Here is a 23,804-nt window from a genome sequence, read left to right as displayed (position 1 = left end):
AATCAATACAGATACCTCAAGCCATTTTTTATAATAAAATATTTATATATGTATGCCAACATTATACATGCCCTAATGAACGCAAAGCAGCATGTTTCTTGTTGGGCATCCGGAACTTAATTAGCACTAGTAGTAGATTCATAATTTGTGTATCTATATCTATACCTAATAATAAAGAGGCTATTGCTTCCGTCGAAAAACCCATCGAGGCATTTTTATAAAGAAGCCCTTATGACTTTACAAAAAAAATATGAAACGTTGGGCCTTGACGTTGTGAGAGGCAGCCTTGCGCTGCGGCTTGGGCTGCGCGGCCCACACGAGCGGATGGGGCAGCGAGCGAGAGGCCAACGCGAGCTCGCCCCCTTCCTCCTGCCCGAGGTAGGGACACAACGGCGATGGACTCCGGCGAAGCAACGACGCCTGGGGCGGATCCGGCAGGAATGGGTCCATGGCAACAGCATCTGGGCGAGGGAGTGTGGATCTGAGAGTCGACGTGCTAGATATGCGGCTGGGAGCTCGGGCGTCCATGGCGGTGTCTGGTAGAGAAAAGATGGTGAGGCAGGAGAGAGATAAAAGGGAAGAAGAAGGGGCGAGCGACGCTGATGGCCCGCGAGGCTCCGGCCGGAGTTGGTCGACATCGCGAGGTGGACGGGGTCGGGCGGCGTGGGAGCTTCGGCTGCGGTCAGACTCGGAGCTCCTCTCCAGATCTGGCGCGGGGCGCGGGCGACGGCTGTTCGGCCCGGGGCAGCTCGAATCTGGGCGGCGGCGGCGGCGTTGTTGTCACCGACGAAGAACCAGCTGGCCACCGTAGTGCGCAGCCGCAGCTGCTCGAAGATGAACACCTGCACCACCGCCCGCAGCGGCAGCCGCTCGTTCTGCGTTGCATGCGTGCACGCCTCCAGTGACAGCTTCTGGCAGTTCATCAGCCAGCACAGCTGCTCCCGCTCCGACTCCGTCAACCACGGGTGTGCCTGCCATGACAGAGAGGTATCAAATGCAAGCTCAAGAACATTCATTAATTCATGGCCGCCACTGGCCATTACCTATCGTGATGAAGTTGTCGATGGCGCGGTAGAGGCCGTCTTCGAGGGAGCGGACGTAGTCTGGGACGAGCGTCGCGATCTGCTGGAACTGGGAGCACTTAAGGTTTGCGTCCGTGCCGACCTCGGCGAGGTACCCGTCAACGAACTTGGCTACCGTGCTGGCGGGCATGTGCTGGCCGGGAGGGGCCTCGTCCGTCGTGATCTCCGGCAAGGGATCGGCGTATGCTGTCGTGTTGGATAGCACGAACTGTTCCTGCATGCGCTGCATGCAGTCCACGTCGTAGAGCGTGTCCGTGGAGTAGGTGGTGTTAGGGATCAGTAGGTCCTCCAGCGCCGCCTCCTCCAGCTACTCGCCAGCCCGCCTCTCCAGCGCGTCCCGGCATGCCGCGCCGGCATGCAGGATCGTCACCGTGCGGAGCATGCCGAGCAGAAACCGCGTCGTCGCGACGCCCTTCTCGACTGGGAGCAGTGCCACGATCTCCTCCAGAAGCACGCGTTGCTCGCCGACCACGTCATCAGACGACGTGGTGTCCGACGCAGTGCCGCCGCCGACATCGCGCCTGTTGAGGCCAGAGAGGTGCCGCCTGGCATAGTGCCAGAGCGAGCCGGCGATGCTCTCAGGGCTCATGCCCCTGGCCTGCATCTCGGAGATGAGCCGCTCGTACAGGGGCAGCCGGAGCGACGACGCCTGCGTGTATCACCACCCGGCTCCCGGCGAGCGCGGCTTCCCGTAGGTCCCGTTCCACATCACGGGCGGGGCGGCCGCCTCTACGCACCTCGCCATGTAGTTCTCGGCCATGGGGCATCCGAAGAGCGTCGGGTCGGCGCACGCCTTGGCCGCCAGCGACTCGATGCACCGGGGAGCGAGGAGGAGGTCCTCGGCGTGCTGCGGCACTCCGTCATCTCCGTCATCGCAGGCCTGCAGCGTTCGCACGGTGTCTTCCCAGCTGCCGAGCACGTCGCGGACGAAGAAGGCCTCGGCGTTGCCGACGAGGTTGCCCTCGCCGGCCATCCCTAGGCGCTCGGCCGCGCAGCATACTGGGACCACGTTGGCCGCGTTGAGCTCGAATTGGACGTCGTAGCAGAACTTGGCCGCGAGGTCGAAGGCGGCCGGGTGAAAAGACCTCGATATCTACAGGCCGGGTGAATAGGCTATTTAAAACTTCTTCGGATTTGGCTTGAACCTAATGCGGAAATAAACTAAGAGGGTACTTGTCAAGCACAAATCCTAAATGCACTAGGCACTGCAACGTGTATCAACAACACGATCTACCAAGATGGACACAATACAGTTACTAACAAATACAAGTAAGTTACACAAACTTACTTGAGCTATATCACACGACAAGTAGGTGAACAACACAAGATACTAGATCACACTATATCAACACGATGTATCAAGGGATGCAAGTATGAACGTGTGGATATAGAGGGTATGCTTGAAAGATTAATCTTGTACAAGAAAAGGCCAACAAAAATATAATGAGCACAAGCAATATGCAATGTATGTATGCTCAAATAACACAAGTAAACCACAAGTAAGGAGTTAGGGTTAAGGATAACCAAGGTCACTGAGACGAAGATGTATCCCGATGTTCACTTCCTTGGAGGGAAGCTAGTCACCGTTAGAGAGGTGGATGTTACCACGAAGGCACACCAACGCCACGAAGGCTCACCCTATTCTCCCTTTGAGATAACACCACGAAGGCGTTTCTCAACCACTAGTGGTAAGCCTTTGAGGTGGCTTCCAAACCCTCACAAACTTTTCCGGGGGAAATCACACGGATTGATTCCTCTCCGAAGAACTCCTACCGCCTAGGAGTCTCTAACCTCCAAGAGTAACAAGATCACGGGGAATGTTCAAAACTTTCTCAAATCACAAATAGCTTGGGTTGAGAGAAGGAGAGGGAGACGATCTATCTTTTGATTGGAACAACTCTCAAAGGGGCTCACAAATGCTCTTGGGATCTAAGATTTGGAGTGAGCAAATGTGTGTGAGGTGGAAATGTGTTCTTATGTGGATAAGGTTGTGTTGGGCTGCCCTCTCACGAAGTGGGAGGGGGGGTATTTATAGTGGGGAGAGAAAAAGAGCCGTTGGGGACACTTTAAGTCACACAGGGTCCGGATGTCCGACAGTTGTCAGAAGTCCGGGCGTTCGCGAGGGGTCGGACGTCCGACAGGGGTCGGTCGTCCGAGGCCTGTAGATACGACTGAAAATATTTTGAATTAAACAGCTACCAGACGTCCGACAGGGGTCCGTCATCCGAGGCCTGTAGATACGACTGAACCTATGTTGAATTTATCAGCCACCGGACGTCCGGAGAGGACCGGAAATCCGAGTTATACAACTCAACTTCTACTGGTGGTAGGTTCCGGATTTCCGATGGGTGTCGGACGTCCGGCGCTCGGACGTCCGGAGGGAGCCGGATTTCCGAGATATAGAACACAACTTCTACTGGTGCAGGCTTCCGGATTTCCGGAACTTGGCCGGACATCCGGGCCTCGGACGTCCGGAGGGAGCCGGAAGTCCGAGTTATATGGCTCTGATTTCTCTGGTATAGGATTCCGGATTTCCGAACTAGTCGGTCGTCCGGTCCTCGGACGTCCGGAGAAAGCCGGATGTCCGAGGCACTGGTTCTGTTTTCAGATAACAACAAAACAGTGGAGATGTGGTCTGAGCAGAAAGTGATGATGTAGTTTGAGCAAGTTCATCGCAAAACCTGTGATCCCCTCTTAATAGTGCGGGATCCCTAAGGACTCAAGAATCATAAAAGAGTACTGATGATCCATACTTGAGTGTATACTTTTATTCGCTGATCATCACTCCGCACAACTAACGTCAAAGGAACTGATACCTTTGAGTTAGCCCTTTCACCTGAGCTTGATGTTGTTGTTCCTTCTTGGCTCAAGTTGAAAGCAAGACATGATGAAGTCTTCAAGTAGCTTTCCCATACACAATGCGGAAAGCCTAGCTTATGTATTCATCTTTATTTGTCCATCATGTGAACATCCACAAGAATCAAGCATGAAGTTCTCAAGAATGCTTATCTTGATCTTGTCCTGTCCACCATGTGAACATCCACAAGAATCAAGCAAGTAGTGCTCAGGAATGCTTATCTTGATCTTGTCCTTGTTAGCACATGAGGTTTTCCTTGTGAGCACATGATCATTGACAATAGTTTCAATGATATATTCGTGCTAATCCGCTTGAACTTGCACACCACAATCTTGATGACGATCACCACTTGACGTCATCCTTCATGGGTTGTATGAGATCTTCCTTTTGACGCAAGCCCAATGGAAGCACACCTAACCCCCACATAGGAGTCTCACAAAGACCATGGGTTAGTACACAAACACGTAATGGACAATGCTTACCATACCATGGGATCACTTGATCCCTCTCGGTACATCTTGTACGCTTTGTGTGTTGATCATCTTGATTTACTCTTTGTCTGAGATCTTGATCAACCTAGTGTTTCTATGACCATTCTTTGGATAATACCTTGAATAACATCTTGGTCATCATATAAACTCCTTGAACCCAACAGATGGACTTCAAGAAGTGCCTATGGACAAATCCTATAAATATAACTTAAAGCAACCATTAGTCCATAGGAGTTGTCATCAATTACCAAAACCACATATGGAGATATATGCTCTAACAATCTCCCCCATTTTGGTAATTGAAGACAACCACTTCAAGAGAGTTTATATAAGGAGATAAGCATAACCAAGCGCACACATACAAGGTAATAATGCATGTGTGCAAGATGTAAATGCTTACGCAATAAAAGCAAAGCCCTCTAAACATATCCAAAGTAAACTTTCTAAACTTCTCCCCCATTGGCATCGATTGCCAAAATTGACGAAAAGTTTAGAAAGCCAATATAGTAGGTGGTCCTCCAAAAAGTGTGTACTTCTCAGCAAATGAGTGCAGAAAAATACACAAATACAGTGATAAGTAGTTGGAGGAAAACAAACTATATTGAGGACCCAAAGATTGCAAATAAAAGGATCGTATGCCAAGAAGACATACAGAGATAGAGGCAAGCAATCAAAAGATTCCAGATGGAACAAACAATCAGATGGTCCTTCGAACCATATGAATAAAAGATATTATGATAAAGGCAACATGGTGCTTTATCAAAAACTAGAGAAGCTCCCATGATTTGTGCACTAATATGAGATTTTTGTATTTGACACAGGTGCACAAAATAGGATCGTTGCTCCCCCAGAATTTATAAAACACACAACGAGTGCAAGGGAATAGATGAGACAATAGGCATATTAATTCCACAAAACAAATGGTTGAGCAACATGTAATAGAAGAAACTTAAGAATAGGCTCAAACAAAGTAATGTGTATGAGTCATGGCAAAGCACTTGAGAAGACTAAGATAAGGATGAGTATTACTCATCAACATAGTCTTGATGAAATGAGATACAAAGTGCAAGACATATCATTCCCACACACACATATTAGAAAATGGGTTCACAAGCTTACTAATAAACAAAATAAGAACTAACGCTTGTGACAACCCATTGTGAAGATAGGAAGTAAGAACCTTGTCAAGAGGAGGGATACTAATTGAAAATGGCAAAACCCTCATCAAGACAAGCATGAGGAAAAATAATCTTCACAGCCAAAGAGTGCATCAAGATGTAGAAATAAGATGCGCACTCAAAACAAATCCTTTCACGAAGCCATAAAAAAAACTTGAAAGAGGAAATGCAACGATGGATGTGAAAGAAAAGAGGATATCATTTAGAGATGTAACTTCTCTCATGTGTAAAAGATTCTAATTAGAAGACAATCATGATGATATATATCCACAAAGAAGGATGTACACACGAAATGGTTACAAGAAGCAACAAACTAGATATACAAAAGGAAGTCATAAATATATATCAATGAGATCTTTTGCTTGGAAGCATAGCACATGGCCTAATATTTTCTTATTGTACAATATGAACTTCCAACATGCGAACATCAAAGACATCCCAACTAGTAGTAAGACATCATCGTTCGGATGCTTTGAGAAAGCAAACAAGTACTACAAGAACAAATCAAGAGATTCATGCCATGATGCAACCTGGAAGAGAAAAGATAGGCTGGGTCCTTTGCAAGACAAGAATGCATGAAGTGGATACTTGTTACCGAGACAACATTGGATTGATGTAGTAGATAGTTGTTCTTTGATCATCCTAACTTGGCTCCAGTAATCACATGGTCTCAACATCTTCCTTATAGGGGAGCCGAGCATCCAATGCATCTCCAGTTGTTCCTGGAACAACAAAACAAACAAAATGGTATCCAAACTCTTTGGGACCAAAGAGTTAGAAAACCAGCAATACATAGGACAAACTCCACATACATATGTGCATATAGATATGAATTTGAATTTCATGCACACTTTAGCCAATTTCTGACAAGGTGGAGTTTCCCCTATATATTGGGTCAAATAAGGAAAGGAAGCAAAAGAAGTTGTATATAGTAGCTAGATACGCATGCTCAAGACTCTCAAGAATCAACTCAACACAAAGTTGATAAGTCACCAAAAGACAAGGTATCAAGTGATAATAAGATCCTAAAACAAAAAAAAACTATCACTTGAAGGATATCAATTAAAAGATACCTCAAGGAATGAGATATCCATTGACACATGCCAAATAGAAGGCAACAAGAAACCAATTGAAGGAAAACAAACACGAAGTATCTAGTTTCCAAGAGAGAGATAGGTTCCAACAAACAAAGCCCTCTACAAATTTTCATGATGGCACAAAGCATCATAAGGAGCAAGACGTGCCTCCCATCAACACACACTTGATGGGGATCAAATGATTTTATGATGGGTGAATAAAGAGAGTGTTTTAAAGAGAATAGGATAGCTCCCCCCAAGGGACGTGCATTATATAGAATTTGCATTTGAATACAAAACGCAAACGATGGGATCATCACTTTCTCTATATCTATAAAAACACTAGACATGTTAAAAATAGATTCATAAGAGGCAAGGAAGACAAACGAAACACAAAATCCAATGTAAAGATGATTAGCAATTCCAATCACATGATGGGAATACCAATTGTCAAGGACGAGAAGTATTTTTGAAATGATACTCATTGGTAGATCACAAATATATCCAAGATCATCTTTACCCATAAAACGCAAGCAAATGACACTTGTAGAGCTAACATGCCACCTAGGAACAAGATAATTTACAATATCAACACTAAGTGGCAATACGTCAAATGTACACATTTTCTAGGTTTGTAATATGCACATAGCATATTACTCTCCCATAATGTGATAAACCAATAACATTAACAAGTGGAAAATTAAAACCAACAAGAGATACTTAATGGACCATATAGAATTTGAATTTCTCATGAGTAAGACATACCACATAGACACTAGATAATCTTGAAGCATCAAAACTAAGTGGTATTCCCCATGTATACACATTTATAGGATTGTGAGGTGTGCAAAGCACATCACTCCCCCACAATGGGATAGTCCATTAATCTCTCACAAGAGCCAACAAAAATACAGACAAGATGCAAATAGGCTCAATACAAGACTCACATGTACATGATGTGCAAACCAACATACACATACTCGATTACTCAATATAAGCACGTTGGAAGCACAACATATACAAACGCATGCAAGGTACAAAACCACAACATGCAAAGGGGCAAGCACCTAACAATGTAAACAGTTTAAGTATAAGTTACCGTAAGGAGGCACATTGGATATAAGATAGAAACTCGATAATCCAAATGACTTGGCTTGAGATAATATGAATGATGAAGATCCCTTAATTCTTCATTATGTATCCAAGTCTCTAATGTCCTCCCTAGTCACCTATTGATCAAGTTTGAGCTTGTTGGTCCCCAACTACGTTGGGTCCTAAGAGGTTAATCACAATAGGCTTGGCAACCCAAATGTTTCTTTTCTTGACACCATCTTGAGTACCAACAAACTTGGCAAACACATTGCCAACCTTATCCTTCCCAAGGGAATAGATATCATCAATAGTGATTGAGTTGGATAAGTTACCTCTTGTGCAAGACGAAGCGACGTGACCCTTCTCACGACATAAGTAGCAACATCTACCCTTTGCTTTCTTCCCAATTGATTTCTCACCTCGGGGAGCGTTGGCTTGGGTCTTATTGGAAAGAGGCCTTCCTTCAAATTGTAGTTGAATATGTGATTGAGTTTGTGGCCGCTTCCCTTGTTGCTTGTGACTTTGAGACTTCGTCTTCAGAGGGCAAGATCTAACATGGTGCCCTTTAACTTTGCACTTGAAGCAAATGATTTTGGCCGAATTCTTGACTTGTTCTAGGCCCCTGTTGTTCTTGTTTGAGTTTACTCCAAACTCATTTTTGTCATTCGGAGATGTTTGCTCACACAGGACGTTGTTGAGTGTGGGCATCCCTTCATGACACTGTTCCAAGTCTTTCTTCAAGGAAGTGACTTGGGCCTTGAGCTCTTTGATTTCCTCTGCACAGTTAGTATCAATGCAAGTACTAGAGGAAGTGTAGGCTTCAATGTTAGAGCAACAAGGATAGGAAAGTAATTCATCACACGAGGTAGCAACATTATGAGTAGACGAATTACGAGGACTAGCACATGGAAATATAGTACTTTGACTAGAAGTAGTGCCATTGTCCACATGAGGCTCACTTGATGTTACCTTGGTGATGATAGCCTCATGAGCTAACTTTTGCACATTATGGGATGTTAGAAGATCGGCATGAGAGCTTGTGAGCATTACATGGTTTTTTTCCAACTTCCCATAATTGCTAGTTAGTAAATCAAGTTGAGCACGTAGCTCAACATTCTCCTTCAATGTTGATACTTCAAATGAGGTAGAGTTATATGTACAAGTATCATCAACAATATGAGAGGAGTAAGTAACAAATAGAGACTTCTCATGAGTAGATTGAAGCTCCTCATAGATCTTAGAGGTTTTGATGAGCTCTCCCTTGACATTATTGCATTCAAGGAGAAGGACCTCAAAATCCTTTTTAAGTTTATCATGAGCAACTTCAATCTGTCCTTTTGAAGATCTTAAGTCTCTACATGCTTGATGACTCTTCTCAAGTTCATGTTCAAGTTGTTCACTTTTAGCTTGTTCATGATTAAGTGAATCATTACAATTTTCAAAGTAAGCAAGAACATCTTGGAATCTTTGAAGAGCGTTATTTTTAGCTTTATGAAGAATTTTACTGATCACATAGATATTTTCAGTCAAGTCATCATCATCATCCTCATCGCAAATATCATCGTTATTGCACAGGGAAGATGATACCTCATTATTACCTCTTGCCATGAGGCACATGTGAACTGGAGGAGTTGATGATGATTCTTTTGGTGAATCAGATTCTTCATTAGTCAAAAGTACTTCATATTTCTTGATATCCCCTAAATGATTAGTCATAGAGAAACTAGGGAGAAACAAAATATTTTGATCAAGAGGACACGAGGAAGCAGGCATATCACCATAGACATCTGTCAAGGAATCTTTAGGTGAAATGCATGACCTATCAGCACAATAATTTACACTATGCGTGGTGCTAGATATGCTCGTGTCCATAGAGGCTATGACATTTTCATCAACATATATTTCTTCACTCACCATGTCATTACCTTGTGAGATTGAAGATGCTGAGGTGTGCAAGCAATCGGATATGGAAGTAGTGGTGGACTCTTTAAGATCAAAAAGAGTGAAGAGTTCATGCACCAACTCCTTCATCATAATACCGTCTTCATCAAGATTGGACCCACCATATATATATTCAAGTTTAGTCCAAACTTCATGAGCTGACTTACAAGTCGAGATAGACTTAAACACTTCAGGACTTATGGTTCGATGAATGGCAAGAAAGGCCTCACAATCAAGATACATTTCATTAGTAGATGAAGATGCATCATCCTTTTTGTCAGCAATCCCTACAAGAACAATTCGTAAAGTATTTGGGCCCATGGCCCGAAAGTGATGCAGCATACGAATTCTCCATAGGGTAAAATTTGTGCCAACAAAGTCAAAGATGCCATTGTGCAATAATCCAATAGTCGACATCGATACTCTCTAGGTCGTGAAACCTAATTAAAGAGAGACCTAGCTCTGATAACAATTGAAAAGACCTCGATGGCGCCTAGAGGGGGGTGAATAGGCTATTTAAAACTTCTTCGGATTTGGCTTGAACCTAATGCGGAAATAAACTAAGAGGGTACTTGTCAAGCACAAATCCTAAATGCACTAGGCACTGCAACGTGTATCAACAACACGATCTACCAAGATGGACACAATACAGTTACTAACAAACACAAGTAAGTTACACAAACTTACTTAAGCTATATCACACGACAAGTAGGTGAACGACACAAGATACTAGATCACACTAGCACACGATATATCAAGGGATGCAAGTATGAACGTGTGGATATAGAAGGTATGCTTGAAAGATTAATCTTGTACAAGAAAAGGCCAACACAATATAATGAGCACAAACAATATGCAATGTATGTATGCTCAAATAACACAAGTAAACCACAAGTAAGGAGTTAGGGTTAAGGATAACCAAGGTCACTGAGACGAAGATGTATCCCGATGTTCACTTCCTTGGAGGGAAGCTAGTCACCGTTAGAGAGGTGGACGTTACCACGAAGGCACACCAACGCCACGAAGGCTCACCCTATTCTCCCTTTGAGATAACACCACGAAGGCGTTTCTCAACCACTAGTGGTAAGCCTTTGAGGTGGCTTCCAAACCCTCACAAACTTTTCCGGGGGAAATCACACGGATTGATTCCTCTCCGAAGAACTCCTACCGCCTAGGAGTCTCTAACCTCCAAGAGTAACAAGATCACGGGGAATGTTCAAAACTTTCTCAAATCACAAATAGCTTGGGTTGAGAGAAGGAGAGGGAGACGATCTATCTTTTGATTGGAACAACTCTCAAAGGGGCTCACAAATGCTCTTGGGATCTAAGATTTGGAGTGAGCAAATGTGTGTGAGGTGGAAATGTGTTCTTATGTGGATAAGGTTGTGTTGGGCTGCCCTCTCACGAAGTGGGAGGGGGGGTATTTATAGTGGGGAGAGAAAAAGAGCCGTTGGGGACACTTTAAGTCACACAGGGTCCGGACGTCCGACAGTTGTCAGAAGTCCGGGCGTTCGCGAGGGGTCGGACGTCCGACAGGGGTCGGTCGTCCGAGGCCTGTAGATACGACTGAAAATATTTTGAATTAAACAGCTACCAGACGTCCGACAGGGGTCCGTCATCCGAGGCCTGTAGATACGACTGAACCTATGTTGAATTTATCAGCCACCGGACGTCCGGAGAGGACCGGAAATCCGAGTTATACAACTCAACTTCTACTGGTGGTAGGTTCCGGATTTCCGATGGGTGTCGGACGTCCGGCGCTCGGACGTCCGGAGGGAGCCGGATTTCCGAGATATAGAACACAACTTCTACTGGTGCAGGCTTCCGGATTTCCGGAACTTGGCCGGACATCCGGGCCTCGGACGTCCGGAGGGAGCCGGAAGTCCGAGTTATATGGCTCTGATTTCTCTGGTATAGGATTCCGGATTTCCGAACTAGTCGGTCGTCCGGTCCTCGGACGTCCGGAGAAAGCCGGATGTCCGAGGCACTGGTTCTGTTTCCAGATAACAACAAAACAGTGGAGATGTGGTCTGAGCAGAAAGTGATGATGTAGTTTGAGCAAGTTCATCGCAAAACCTGTGATCCCCTCTTAATAGTGCGGGATCCCTAAGGACTCAAGAATCATAAAAGAGTACTGATGATCCATACTTGAGTGTATACTTTTATTCGCTGATCATCACTCCGCACAACTAACGTCAAAGGAACTGATACCTTTGAGTTAGCCCTTTCACCTGAGCTTGATGTTGTTGTTCCTTCTTGGCTCAAGTTGAAAGCAAGACATGATGAAGACTTCAAGTAGCTTTCCCATACACAATGCGGAAAGCCTAGTTTATGTATTCATCTTCATTTGTCCATCATGTGAACATCCACAAGAATCAAGCATGAAGTTCTCAAGAATGCTTATCTTGATCTTGTCCTGTCCACCATGTGAACATCCACAAGAATCAAGCATGTAGTGCTCAGGAATGCTTATCTTGATCTTGTCCTTGTTAGCACATGAGGTTGTCCTTGTCAGCACATGATCATTGACAATAGTTTCAATGATATATTCATGTTGATCCGCTTGAACTTGCACACCACAATCTTGATGACGATCACCACTTGACGTCATCCTTCATGGGTTGTATGAGATCTTCCTTTTGACGCAAGCCCAATGGAAGCACACCTAACCCCCACATAGGAGTCTCACAAAGACCATGGGTTAGTACACAAACACGTAATGGACAATGCTTACCATACCATGGGATCACTTGATCCCTCTCGGTACATCTTGTACGCTTTGTGTGTTGATCATCTTGATTTACTCTTTGTCTGAGATCTTGATCAACCTAGTGTTTCTATGACCATTCTTTGGATAATACCTTGAATAACATCTTGGTCATCATATAAACTCCTTGAACCCAACAGATGGACTTCAAGAAGTGCCTATGGACAAATCCTATAAATATAACTTAAAGCAACCATTAGTCCATAGGAGTTGTCATCAATTACCAAAACCACATATGGAGATATATGCTCCAACACCGGGCCGCCGAGTAGGTCATCGAGCTGCACGGTGCACTCCTTGCCGTCGTTGTCGTTGGGGGCGGTGGTAGATTCGGTGATGAGCTTCTGCAGAGTGCTGCTCCGGATAATTAAGGGGAACTGGATGAAAAATTGAAAAAACCGAGGGTAAGTTAGTTTGCTGCATGTAGAAAAACTGAACAAGAACCGTACGTCGTTGGCTATTTTGTACAAAAGCCCCTACAATTTTAGATAATCAACCCGCGGTACGTTATTAAGTCGAACGAATCGTTTCTCTCTTTTGCATTAAAGCCCCTACAGTTTCAGATAATAAACCCACAGTACGTTTTTTAGCCGGACGAATCGTTTTTTTCCTTTTACAAAAAGCCCCCATACTTTTGTACTAATGAACCTGCAGTCCGATTTAAGTCACAGCGTTTTTCTGAATTTTTACATATAACCCCCTAATATTTGCATTAAACAACCCGCCATCCGTTTGAATTTTTTTTAAATAATCATATCTTTTAAACCTTAACTTCAATTTCAATATATTATATATGAAATTTGATTAGGAAAATGCATAGAATCTGAATATGATGTAATATCTATCTATTAATTATTTTAAAAAAATAGGATGCAACCTAAATCAATAATGCATGATTCATCATTTCTTCGTACCAAAGTCGTAATGCAAATAAACGTGCCACACGTATTGCTCTTGTTACTTGGCGAGGAACGAGCGAGGGAAATAGTTACAATGAATCAATTACCATCCGTATGCTTGTTGTACTTCCACCAGCCTCTCTTTTTGTACATGTCACATGATCGAACATGCTATGTATGTATTTCCTTTGGTCAAATCCACACGGTAAGTTTACCAACGGACTACACAGTTTTTACAGTGAATACATAAATCATTTTTGTAGCATATACATACATTTATAAAAGTCATGAACATTACAAGTACATGAATATTTATTTTAGAAATATCCAAACAATTATTGTGATAGTCATGAGCATTAATATTGAAACCGATGCATCTTATTTTGTGTTTCATCTGCTGCATGTAACTATGACACATATAGAACTTTTTAAATCTATATGCAAACCATATTTAAATAGAAGACATCTGGAATCTTGAAATGTGTTTTGTAGGCTAAGATCATCTTTGTTTGGGTATTAGCTACAAATACTCAAATTATAGATCATTTTTTAAAAATTGAGAGTATGTGGTCTTCTTTCCTCCCGTTGCAACGCACGAGCCCTTTTGCTAGTCTTTTCTATGTTAGGTTGACCTCTTCTCAAGTGGCCCAACAGCCCACCGGATCCGGATCCACGCGTCCTGATCGCGGGCACCCAACCCGTTATGGTTGGTGGACCCCTGTGACCCGCGCTATGATCAGGGCACGGACTACAAGATTCGTTGCCGCCACACTTTCCACCTACACGCCCTACCGATCTAGGGTTAGCGCGTTGCTCGGGGGAAGCACTACCGCCACCACATCTCTCCGTCACCGCCGCCCGTCACCACCTCTCCGATGAACACCGGCGGGAGCTCCTCAAGTGTGGGGCAAGCTAAAACCATCTTATCTACTACTGGAATCCTAACCGATCTGATCCAAAGGAAGCTATCGATGGCATCAGACTATCAAACCCCCCACGAGACAAACCCTAGCATGGCAAAGTTCAAAAGACAAGAAAAGAATCACCGGAGCCCTCTTTGGCAAAGAGCGTCGCCTCGGCCACGTCTGTTCCCCTCGATCCCCACACGCATCGGCAATCCGAGGTGTGGGGAAGAAGAACACACCCCTCCGGGGGCAAAGTGCAAATCGGACTTGATCCGAAAAAGCAAACAAAAAATGCAAAGAAAAAGGCAGAGAGACCACCCCTCCGGGGGCAATGAACATGCACCGCAGCCACGCCGTTCGACAGCGGCGCGCTTTCGCTAAGGGAAACGTGTCACCCGCGAAGGGGAGGCAACGGCGCAACGGCACCCTAAATGGCGCAAAGAACTACTCCCTCCGGGGGGCAAAGGGCACCACCACCACACCATTTTGACGGCGACGCGTTCACCTTTGAGGTGCTCGCGCACGCCGGCAAAATGGGGGAGGAGGCGCGGATGCAGGCCACTGCAGGAGCCTCAGGAGCCTCAGGTTGTTGAGGTGCTACTGTGGGAAAAGAAGAGGAGCCACTGCTCCGGCGAAAGAGAAAGGGCGGCCGAAACGTCTCCTGCCTCGAGCTGCTCGAGGAAAGAGAGCACAGCGAGCGGCGCGCAGGGGAGGGGACCGCCGGTGGCCGACGCGTCTCCTGCCTCGAGCTGCTCGAGGAAAGAGTGTAGAGTGAGCTGCGCGAGGAGGGAGAAACAGAGGCGCGGGGCAGGGACCCTCGTCGCCGTTGCCGGCTCGCCACAGGGTGACGAGGCCGAGAGAAAAGGTCGCCGCCGCGGGGCGAGAGAGCTGAGCGACGAGGAGGAAGCTACACGGGACTGAATGGGGCTAGGGTTTCCCCCCTATCGACTAGAGCTCTCTTTTGTTCAGCCGCATGCGGTGGGTTACCGTCGAATCCCATCTGACGGCCCAGATCAACCTGCGCCGAAACCCTAACGCAGCTCGGGCCTTCGGGCCGAAAGGGGAGAAGGGCCGGCCAGGGCGAAGTGCGCCAAAGGGAGGCGCGCGCTTAAGCGGGTCTGCAGCTGCGCGAGAGCAGCTCGACCAAAAAGGCCATTGGGCCGGTTTCGACCAATGTTTTTTCTTAAAAAGTTCCTGTCTTTTTTTGTTCAGTTTCTCTTGACATTTTTAGGCGGATTTAAAAAATGTTCATTCTATGCACTATTTTCCGACGAAAATCTTGCTAAAAAATAGAAAGAAAAATGCAAGTTTATGTAAAAGTCATATAATTTTTTTGGAAAGAAAAATTAAAAGTTTCTAAAAATAAAATAGAGTTCTTTCAGAAAAACAAAGTTCATCGATTTTATAAAAGGGTTAATAAAGTTCATGATTTTTATTAAGTAACAGTATAGTTTTTTGTAAAGTAAAAAAAGTGCATGAATTTTATATTTACGTTTTCCGCTGCAAAGTAATTTTAATAGTGCTCTTTTATGAAGTAAATAAAGTTTAGAGAGAATAAACTTTAAGAGCATATTAAAGTGATTATTGAAATATGGTTATGTTATTTTTTTTATCAAAGTTGTTGATAACATAATCATGTTGCATTATTGGCATTAAAGATGCATTTATTTCTATCATTTGCCCAACGGTAATATAAATTTATTTGCATAGGCAATTGTATGTTTAATTTTACCAATGTTAGATTATTGCATATGATTGTTATACTGCTATCACTTACATTGTGATTTAAGGAGGCTTTCACCTCATGAGTTGCCTAAATGACGTTCCTACACTCAGAGGTGATAATTACATCGAGTGGAGGAAGAAGGTTGACCTGGCAAATTTGTCATTTGGTATAATAATGCTTATGTGGGTGATGCTTTCCTTCACAATGAGCTTTATTTGTTATCACTTCGTGAAAAAGTGCATTATGCATATAATGTGAATGAGCAAAGTTCCTCGTCGAACAAAGAACAAAAGAAAAGAAAGAGAACTCATGACTCATCAAAATTATGGCATTGTCGCTTGGGCCATATTTCCAGGGGGAGAATAGAAAGATTAGTCAAAAGTGAAATTCTTCCTCCGTGGGAGTTTTCTGACTTAGAACAATGCATGGATTGCGTTAAAGTAAAGTATGTAAAACAAATAAAAAAAGGTGCAAACCGAAGCACAAAAACACTCGAAATTATTCACACTGACATTTGTGGACCATTTCCTGTGAAAAGTGTAGATGGCTATAATTCGTTCATAACATTCACAGATGATTACTCCCGCTTCGGTTATATTTATCCAATCAAAGAAAGAAATGAAGCATTGGATAAATTCAAAATATTCAAAGTTGTAGTTCAAAATCAGCTTGACAAAAAGATAAAGATAGTGAGGTCAGACCGAGGGGGAGTACTACGGTCGACACACTCCATATGTCCAAGTCCGTGTACCTTTTGCAAAGTTCTTGCAGGAGACTAGCATAGTTGCCCAGTATTCAAAGTCGGACGAGCCTCGGCAAAATGGAGTAGCTGAAAGGCGTAACCATACCCTTATGGATATGGTGCGCAGCATGATGAGTTACTCCAACCTGCCATTTGGATTATGGATGGAAGCGCTTAAAACCGTCATTCACATTCTCAACAGAGTACCAAACAAGTCGGTGTCCAAAACACCGCACGAGCTGTGGACAGGAAGAGTACCATCCCTGCAACACTTCAGGGTGTGGGGATGCCCAGCTGAGGCCAAAATGTTTAATCCAAACATTGGAAAGTTAGATCCCAAAACAGTGAGTTGCCATTTCATTGGCTATCCTGATAGATCAAAAGGTTTTCGTTTCTACTGTCCAGAAAGATACACAAAGTTTGCAGAAACGAGACATGCGGTCTTCTTAGAGGACGAAATGATGAGGGGGGCATGGTAGCTCAAAAAATGATATTGAGGAGAAGAGGGTGCATGCACCTAATCCGATGATTCAAGAGCCATTTTTCGCACTACGTGTTGTAACTCCAACCATGACAACTATGGGAGAAGATCCGGAACCTGTCCTTCAGGGTCCGACTGAACCTGTTGTTGAGCATGAAAGGGAGGTACAACAACCAATTTTAGAGGATGTGCGAGAGAATGAGGCACTTAGAAGATCTAACAGAACAAGAAGATCAACCATTTCTGCTGATTATAAAGTTTATAACACATAATTGGTTCATATGGAAGGTGATCCCAGTTCATATGAAGAAGCGATGAGAAGTCCTCACTCATCGAAGTGACTAGAGGCAATGGAAGACGAGATGAAATCGATGAGTTCCAACGATGTTTGGGACTTAGAAAATATTCCTAAAGGAGCCAAAACAGTAGGGTGTAAGTGGGTCTACAAAACAAAGTATGACTCTAATGGGAATATAGAAAAGTATAAAGCACGACTCGTCGCAAAAGGATTTACACAAAGAGAAGGGATAGACTACAATGACACGTTTTGCCCAGTCTCATGTAAGGATTCCTTCAGAACCATAATGGCATTAGTTGCACATTTTGATTTAGAGTTGCATCAAATGGATGTAAAGACGTCATTTTCTAAACGGAGATTTAAAAGAAAATGTCTACATGAAACAACCCAAGGGTTTTATCATGGAAAGCAAGGAAGATATGGGATGCCGCCTTAAGAAATCCATTTATGGACTAAGGCAAGCCTCTAGACAGTGGTATCTAAAGTTTAGTGATATTATTAAAAGATTTGAATTTCAAGAAAATGTTGAGGATAACTGTGTTTATGCAAAGTTTAAAAATGAGAAATATATTTTCCTAATCTTGTATGTGGATGATATCTTGCTTGCAAGCAATGGTGTTAGTTTACTACAAGAGACAAAGAAGTTTTTATCATCAAACTTTGATATGAAAGACCTTGGTGATACTTCATATGTTTTGGGCATTGAAATTCACCGAGATAGGAAAAATGGAGTCTTAGGACTGTCGCGGAAAGCATATTTAGAGAAGGTTCTCAAAAAGTACAATATGCATAAGAGTAAAGCTACACCTGCTCCTATAGTCAAGGGCGATAGTTTTGGGAATTACCAATGTCCCAAGAACCAGTACGAGCTCGATCAGATGAAAACAGTGCCATATACTTCGACTATTGGAAGTTTACAGTATGCACAAGTGTGCACACGCCCTGACTTAGCTTTTATCACCGGGATACTCGGTACATATCAAGAGAATCCAGACCAAAAGCACTGGAAGATGGCAAACGAATCATTGCGTTATGTGCAAGGCACAAAGGATATCATGCTAACATACAGACGATCTGATTCCCTAGAGATAAAAGGGTATTCAGACGCAGATTTTGCGGGATATAGAGATGATAGAAAATCCACATCTGCATACACGTGTTCACTCTCGCTGGAGGGCTATTTCATGGAAAAGCTCAAAACAGACCATAGTTGCATCGTTTACGATGCAAGCAGAGTTTATAGCATGTTTTGAAGCCATAGGGCAGGTGATATGGTTAAAGAAATTTATACCCGACTTGAAAGTGGTAGATTGTATTCACAAGCCACTAAAGATATACTTTGACAACCAGCCCGCAGTATTTTATGCTCACAACAACAAGTCGAGTAATGCCTTCAAGACAATAGATATAAAGTACTATGTTATGAAAGATAAAATCCAGGATCACACTATAAGTCTCGAGCATATAAGTACAAAGAATATGCTTGCAGATCCGCTAACGAAAGGCTTACCACACAATGTGTTCAAGGAACACTTAGCCGGCATGGGTTTGATGGAAAGCCTATGATTCCTGGATCTTAAGAGGCCCAAAAGTAAAAAAAAATGTTTCAAAACAAAACGTGTGTTGTGGCTGTATGATTCTATCGGCAATTAAGTTGTGACGATGAGACATGTTGTACATGCCTATATGTGATGGAACAAATAAACTAGAAAATATAAAGTTAAAGTAAAAGTTTGATCAAGGGGGAGAATGTTAGGTTGATCTCTTCCCGAGTGGGCCCAATGACCCTTCGGACCCTGATCCACGCGCCCTGATCGGGGATGTCCAACCCGTTATGATTGGTGGGGCCCTATGACCCGCGCTATATAAACATAGGTGAAGGTCGGGGCACGGACTACGAGATTCGCCGCCGCCACACTCCCCACCTACACGCCCTACCGATCTAGGGTTAGCGCGGTGCTCACGGGAAGCACTACCGCCACCACATCTCTCCGTCGCCGCCGCCGTCACCACCTCCCCGATGGACGCCGGCGGGAGCTCCTCAAGTGCGGGGCAAGGTAAAACCATCTTATCTACTACCGGAATCCTAACCGATCTGATCCAAAGGATGCTATCATTCTATACCTATATTATTAAAGGACGGAGTGTTTCTGTTTGTACGTCATGAAAATTGCCTCTAAATATTACTCTTGGATTGGATTATTATTGTATGTTTACTAAAAAAATTCTTAAAATTCAGAATAATTCTTTGAATTACCAAGATTTTTGACAACTATGATATTTATTTAGAAAATGTGAAGATTGCTTCAACTTGTGAATAAATTTAAAAGAAGAAACATGTTCTTGCATTTGTGCACAAAATTTCAAAATCAAGGGATGGTGTGTGAACATAATGTGGTCATCATTATTAAAAATAATGATATTTTTTTTTCCGTTGCAACGCACGGATCCTTTTGCTAATTTTACCAAAGGACCTGGATAGTGCAGGCCAAATCTTTTTGGCTCAAGTACACAAAGAACAGGTGAAAGTTCTCAACAAAAAAAATTCAAAAAAAGGTGAAGCACTGGGTAGAGCCTCGCTATAATAATAAGTAAGTACTCCGTAATAAATAACACAATTAATCCTCAGTTTCTTTGTCCGTTTATCTCCTTTTAAGGTTATATATCTATGTCTAGTCATAATCTTGTTATGAGACATTAATCAGAGGAAAACTTGCACTCCAGGGCCCTATCAGGCTATCACACAGGTCTGGTGCTGTTATCACCAGAGTTATCCGACAGGAAGGATCACCCAGTGTCAGCGGTTGTAAGCATAGATAACAAAGCATAACTTCAGAGATGCAGTGGCCACAGGCACAGTTTGGCACTGCAGGTACATTCGTCTGCACGGCTGGCAACATGCCACTCCTGCCAGATCTATAAACACTTCCATCTCTGAAGCTTGGCTGTTGCCTGTAGCTGTAGGTCACAGCATCCGACCGACACCAGACACAGTTGAAAAATCCAATCAACATAACTTGTGGGATATTCTAGTATCGCAATAAATAGATGTCACTCTCGTCTGTCAATCATCTAGATGAAATGTATCTAGATGTATTTTAATTTTAAATACATTTAGTTCAGAAAATGCTACTCCAAGGGGTGGTTTTCACAGTACTGTTTGTTTTCCTATGTGGAATCTCACAAAAAAAAGACCAATAAAATGGATGGCTAATCCCTATGTCATCATAAGCTGAGATACACCATTGTACCACAGCATCAAATGCACGATGCTGCTTTATTATCAAAGCAAAAGCAAATCTTCAGGTTCAAAACCATCAAACAAACAAAGATAACACAGCAAACTGGAAACATGTCTCAACAAAGAACAAATTTAAAACGGTTCATCTTCATCACATTTCACAAGAAACGAGCAAGGCAGGCGCAGCAACCCAGCGCCCTACCAAACAGCAAATCCTCTCCGGAGTTCAGGTCCACTGCAAAAACTCCCAAGCCTCTTTTCATCTCCGCCTCACTGCAGCTGCTCACGGAACACCCTCAGAATGTCGGCGAACGTGACGATCCCGGCGAGACGGCAGTCGTCCTCCTCGTCGAGCACCCACAGGTAGCTCACGCGGTGGGCGAGCGCCTGCACCATGACGGCCACCAGCGAGCTCGCGGGGCTGCACACCACGGGCTCCTCGGTCGACCGACGCCCAAAGCTCCCCGACGACGGGCGCCTCAGGTGCGGCCGGCCATTGTCATCGTCCGACGACGAGGAGGAAGACAGGGAAAAGGACGTCATCGTCTCGTCCTCCATCAGCTCAAGCATGGCGTCGAGGCCCTTGGCCTTGAGCCCCGTCTTGATGGCGCGCAGGATGTGCTCCGGCGGCGAGCCAAAGTAGTCGATGTATGCCATGAGGTCGGCCGCCGAGAGCGTGGCGATGGCCGCGGCCGCCGTCTCGTCGCAGGCCGCGAGATGCGCCGTGGAGATCTCGCCGACGAGGTGGCCATCGGCGCTGACCACGGCGACCGCGGTCTCCGCGGCGATGGATCGGCGGATGAGGGGCACGGCGGACAGGGCTGCCTCGTCGGGCCGCACCGACAGGAAATCGGGGCGCACGAGGCCGAGGGAGGAGACGGAGCGGGCGGCGACATGGTAGAAGAGGGAGATGGAGTTGAGGAAGTAGCGGACGAGGTCCTCCTGCGTGAGCCAGCAGAAGTCGCTGGTCACGCCAGCGACGCCGCCCAGCTGCTTCTTGCGGCCGCCCGGGCGTATTGGGACGGCGAGCACCTGCGCGCCGCTCAGGATCTCATCAAGCGCTTCCAAGACACTGCAGGAAAAATCAGTCGCATGCATCAGCAAAGCTGAATAAAATCGAATTCATGATTCAGAAAAAGTGCAAGAAAAATTCATGATTCAGAAAAAGTGCAAGAAAATTTTCTCATCTCAGATCCGATGCAGGAAACAAAAAGGAAAGCATATTCCGATGCAGCACACATCAATAAGAGATCCTTAAAAAAGGATGCTGTGTTTTTTTTGTCCAGGATTCGTTTGAAAAGCGCAATTTCTGAACCACATGTAGGGTAAGAGAAATCTTCGTGGAAGCGACCGAGCCTGTCAACAATCTCGCAAGGAGACGTGGGGAACGTCGCGATCGGCACAGGAGGACACGAGGATCGGCGCCACAAGATCGTCCCGGATGCGTCGGACGATTTGACACGAGTCGTCCTACTAGCCACCCGTTCGAATATCCACGCATATTCGGCCAAATTCTCCACGTAATTCGATAAGAATCGTCAAATTATGGACCCTATGTGTTCCTCCTGAAACTTTTTTTTACAACCATGGGGAGCGCCGGAGAGGAACTTGGCAATATCTCCAACATCAAAATATTACTCATGTTCTTTTCAACAAGATTACGAATTATGATGTTTGCCACGTAAATAAAAGCTTTCAATTAGATCTTGAGTAGAAACGCGTCGTCTTGTACTAGCAAAACTCCAATCTTGAACAGGCGAACGGAAAGACCAAAGACGCGTCCGTTTCCACGAAAAAGTAATCACCGTAAAAAAAAACGTGCCAAGAGGGGGAGGAGGAGTACCTTGAACGGGGATCTACGCGGCGGACCTCGCCGGCGCCGTCCTTGGGGAGGAGCGCGGAGACGGGCCGGTCGAGCGCGGCGGCGGGGCGCGCGAGCGCGTCGGGGGAGGAGCAGAGGAGGCAGAGGACGTCGGCGAGGCCGGCGCGTCCCACGACGGCGCCGCGCGCCGGGCCGACGGCGATGCAGGCGGCGGCGGCGGCGCGGGGCCCCTTGCGGACCGTGGCGGCGAGGTCGCCGGCGGCCGCGGAGAGCGGGAGGGACCTCACGGCCGGCTTGCCGATGCAGAGGTCCGACACGTCATTGGCCAGGAGGCTCACTGCCATGCACTCGCGGGCGGGCCCTGTGCCGGTTTCGACGACGAAACCCTCACGCGGCGTGGAAGGGGAAATTTTTCGACGGGAGGACGAGACAGTCCGGGAGGTGGAAGCCGATGAGAGGGATCTGGATTGGGATTTTCGGCCATGGCTGGCGGGTCGGGAGGGAGCATATATAGGCTTTGGCGCGGCCGGGGACGGAGGTACGCGTTTTGAGGCTTCTGGAAGTCTATGAAGGGTGGGGTCGGGTGGGCGATGGGCCCACTGGGAAGTAGTAGGGGTGGGAGCTGCGCGTGGTTGGTTTGACTGTAGCCGTGGTTTATGCGGTGGTGTCATGGTGTCGAGGAGCTCCGTATTAGGATCGGCTACGGTTTAGAAATAGTTTGAGCCGAGCCGAGGAACAGATGCAGTGCAGCCTGTGTGCAGTAGTGCTCCCGTAGCCGGCGAAGCTACCGCCTTCCGAGTCAAAGGAGCACAAGTTAAAGATTGTCTTTTTTTACATGATGCTTCTTTTACAGTATCTTTGGTTCAGATCCGATACACATAAAGATCTCCTCTAAACAATACGGTATTTACTACTTCCTCCGTCTAAAATAAGTGTCTCAACCTTAGTACGGAGTATAACTTTATACTAAAGCTAGTACAAAGTTGAGACACTTATTTTAAAACGGAGGTCCCGTTCCTGTTTTTTTAAAGACAACAAAATTCCATTAAGTAAAAGAAAGGCTGACATCCAAATACAAGTTGAGGTCAGAGACCAAGGAAGAAAATGTGAAAAATACAACTGTTGTCGGATTTGCCACGCAATCTAGTGAGCCGAGTCTAAGCTTTCAGCCCGAGTCGGAAAGTATTGGGTATCCTGCCAGTTTCC

General features: G+C 45.2%; 1 protein-coding gene and 1 pseudogene across 1 annotated transcript; both read right to left on the bottom strand.

Annotated features, from left to right (window-relative positions):
* Positions 1 to 237: 237 nt before the first annotated feature.
* LOC123398818 lies at positions 238 to 19,602 on the bottom strand (annotated as a pseudogene).
* Positions 19,603 to 20,867: 1,265 nt separating this feature from the next.
* Positions 20,868 to 23,088, bottom strand: LOC123432985 (CBS domain-containing protein CBSX5-like). The gene is made up of 2 exons (XM_045115428.1): positions 22,620 to 23,088; positions 20,868 to 21,848 (listed from the first exon to the last, which is right to left on the bottom strand). The coding sequence occupies exons 1-2, from the start codon at positions 22,940 to 22,942 to the stop codon at positions 21,047 to 21,049; spliced, it is 1,125 nt and encodes a 374-aa protein (XP_044971363.1). The 5' UTR covers positions 22,943 to 23,088; the 3' UTR covers positions 20,868 to 21,046.
* Positions 23,089 to 23,804: the final 716 nt, after the last annotated feature.

The sequence above is a fragment of the Hordeum vulgare genome, chromosome 1H (genome assembly GCF_904849725.1).
Source record: "Hordeum vulgare subsp. vulgare chromosome 1H, MorexV3_pseudomolecules_assembly, whole genome shotgun sequence".
NCBI lineage: Eukaryota > Viridiplantae > Streptophyta > Magnoliopsida > Poales > Poaceae > Hordeum > Hordeum vulgare.
Note: the sequence above shows the minus strand (reverse complement) of the source record. Positions and strands in the feature narration are given on the sequence as shown.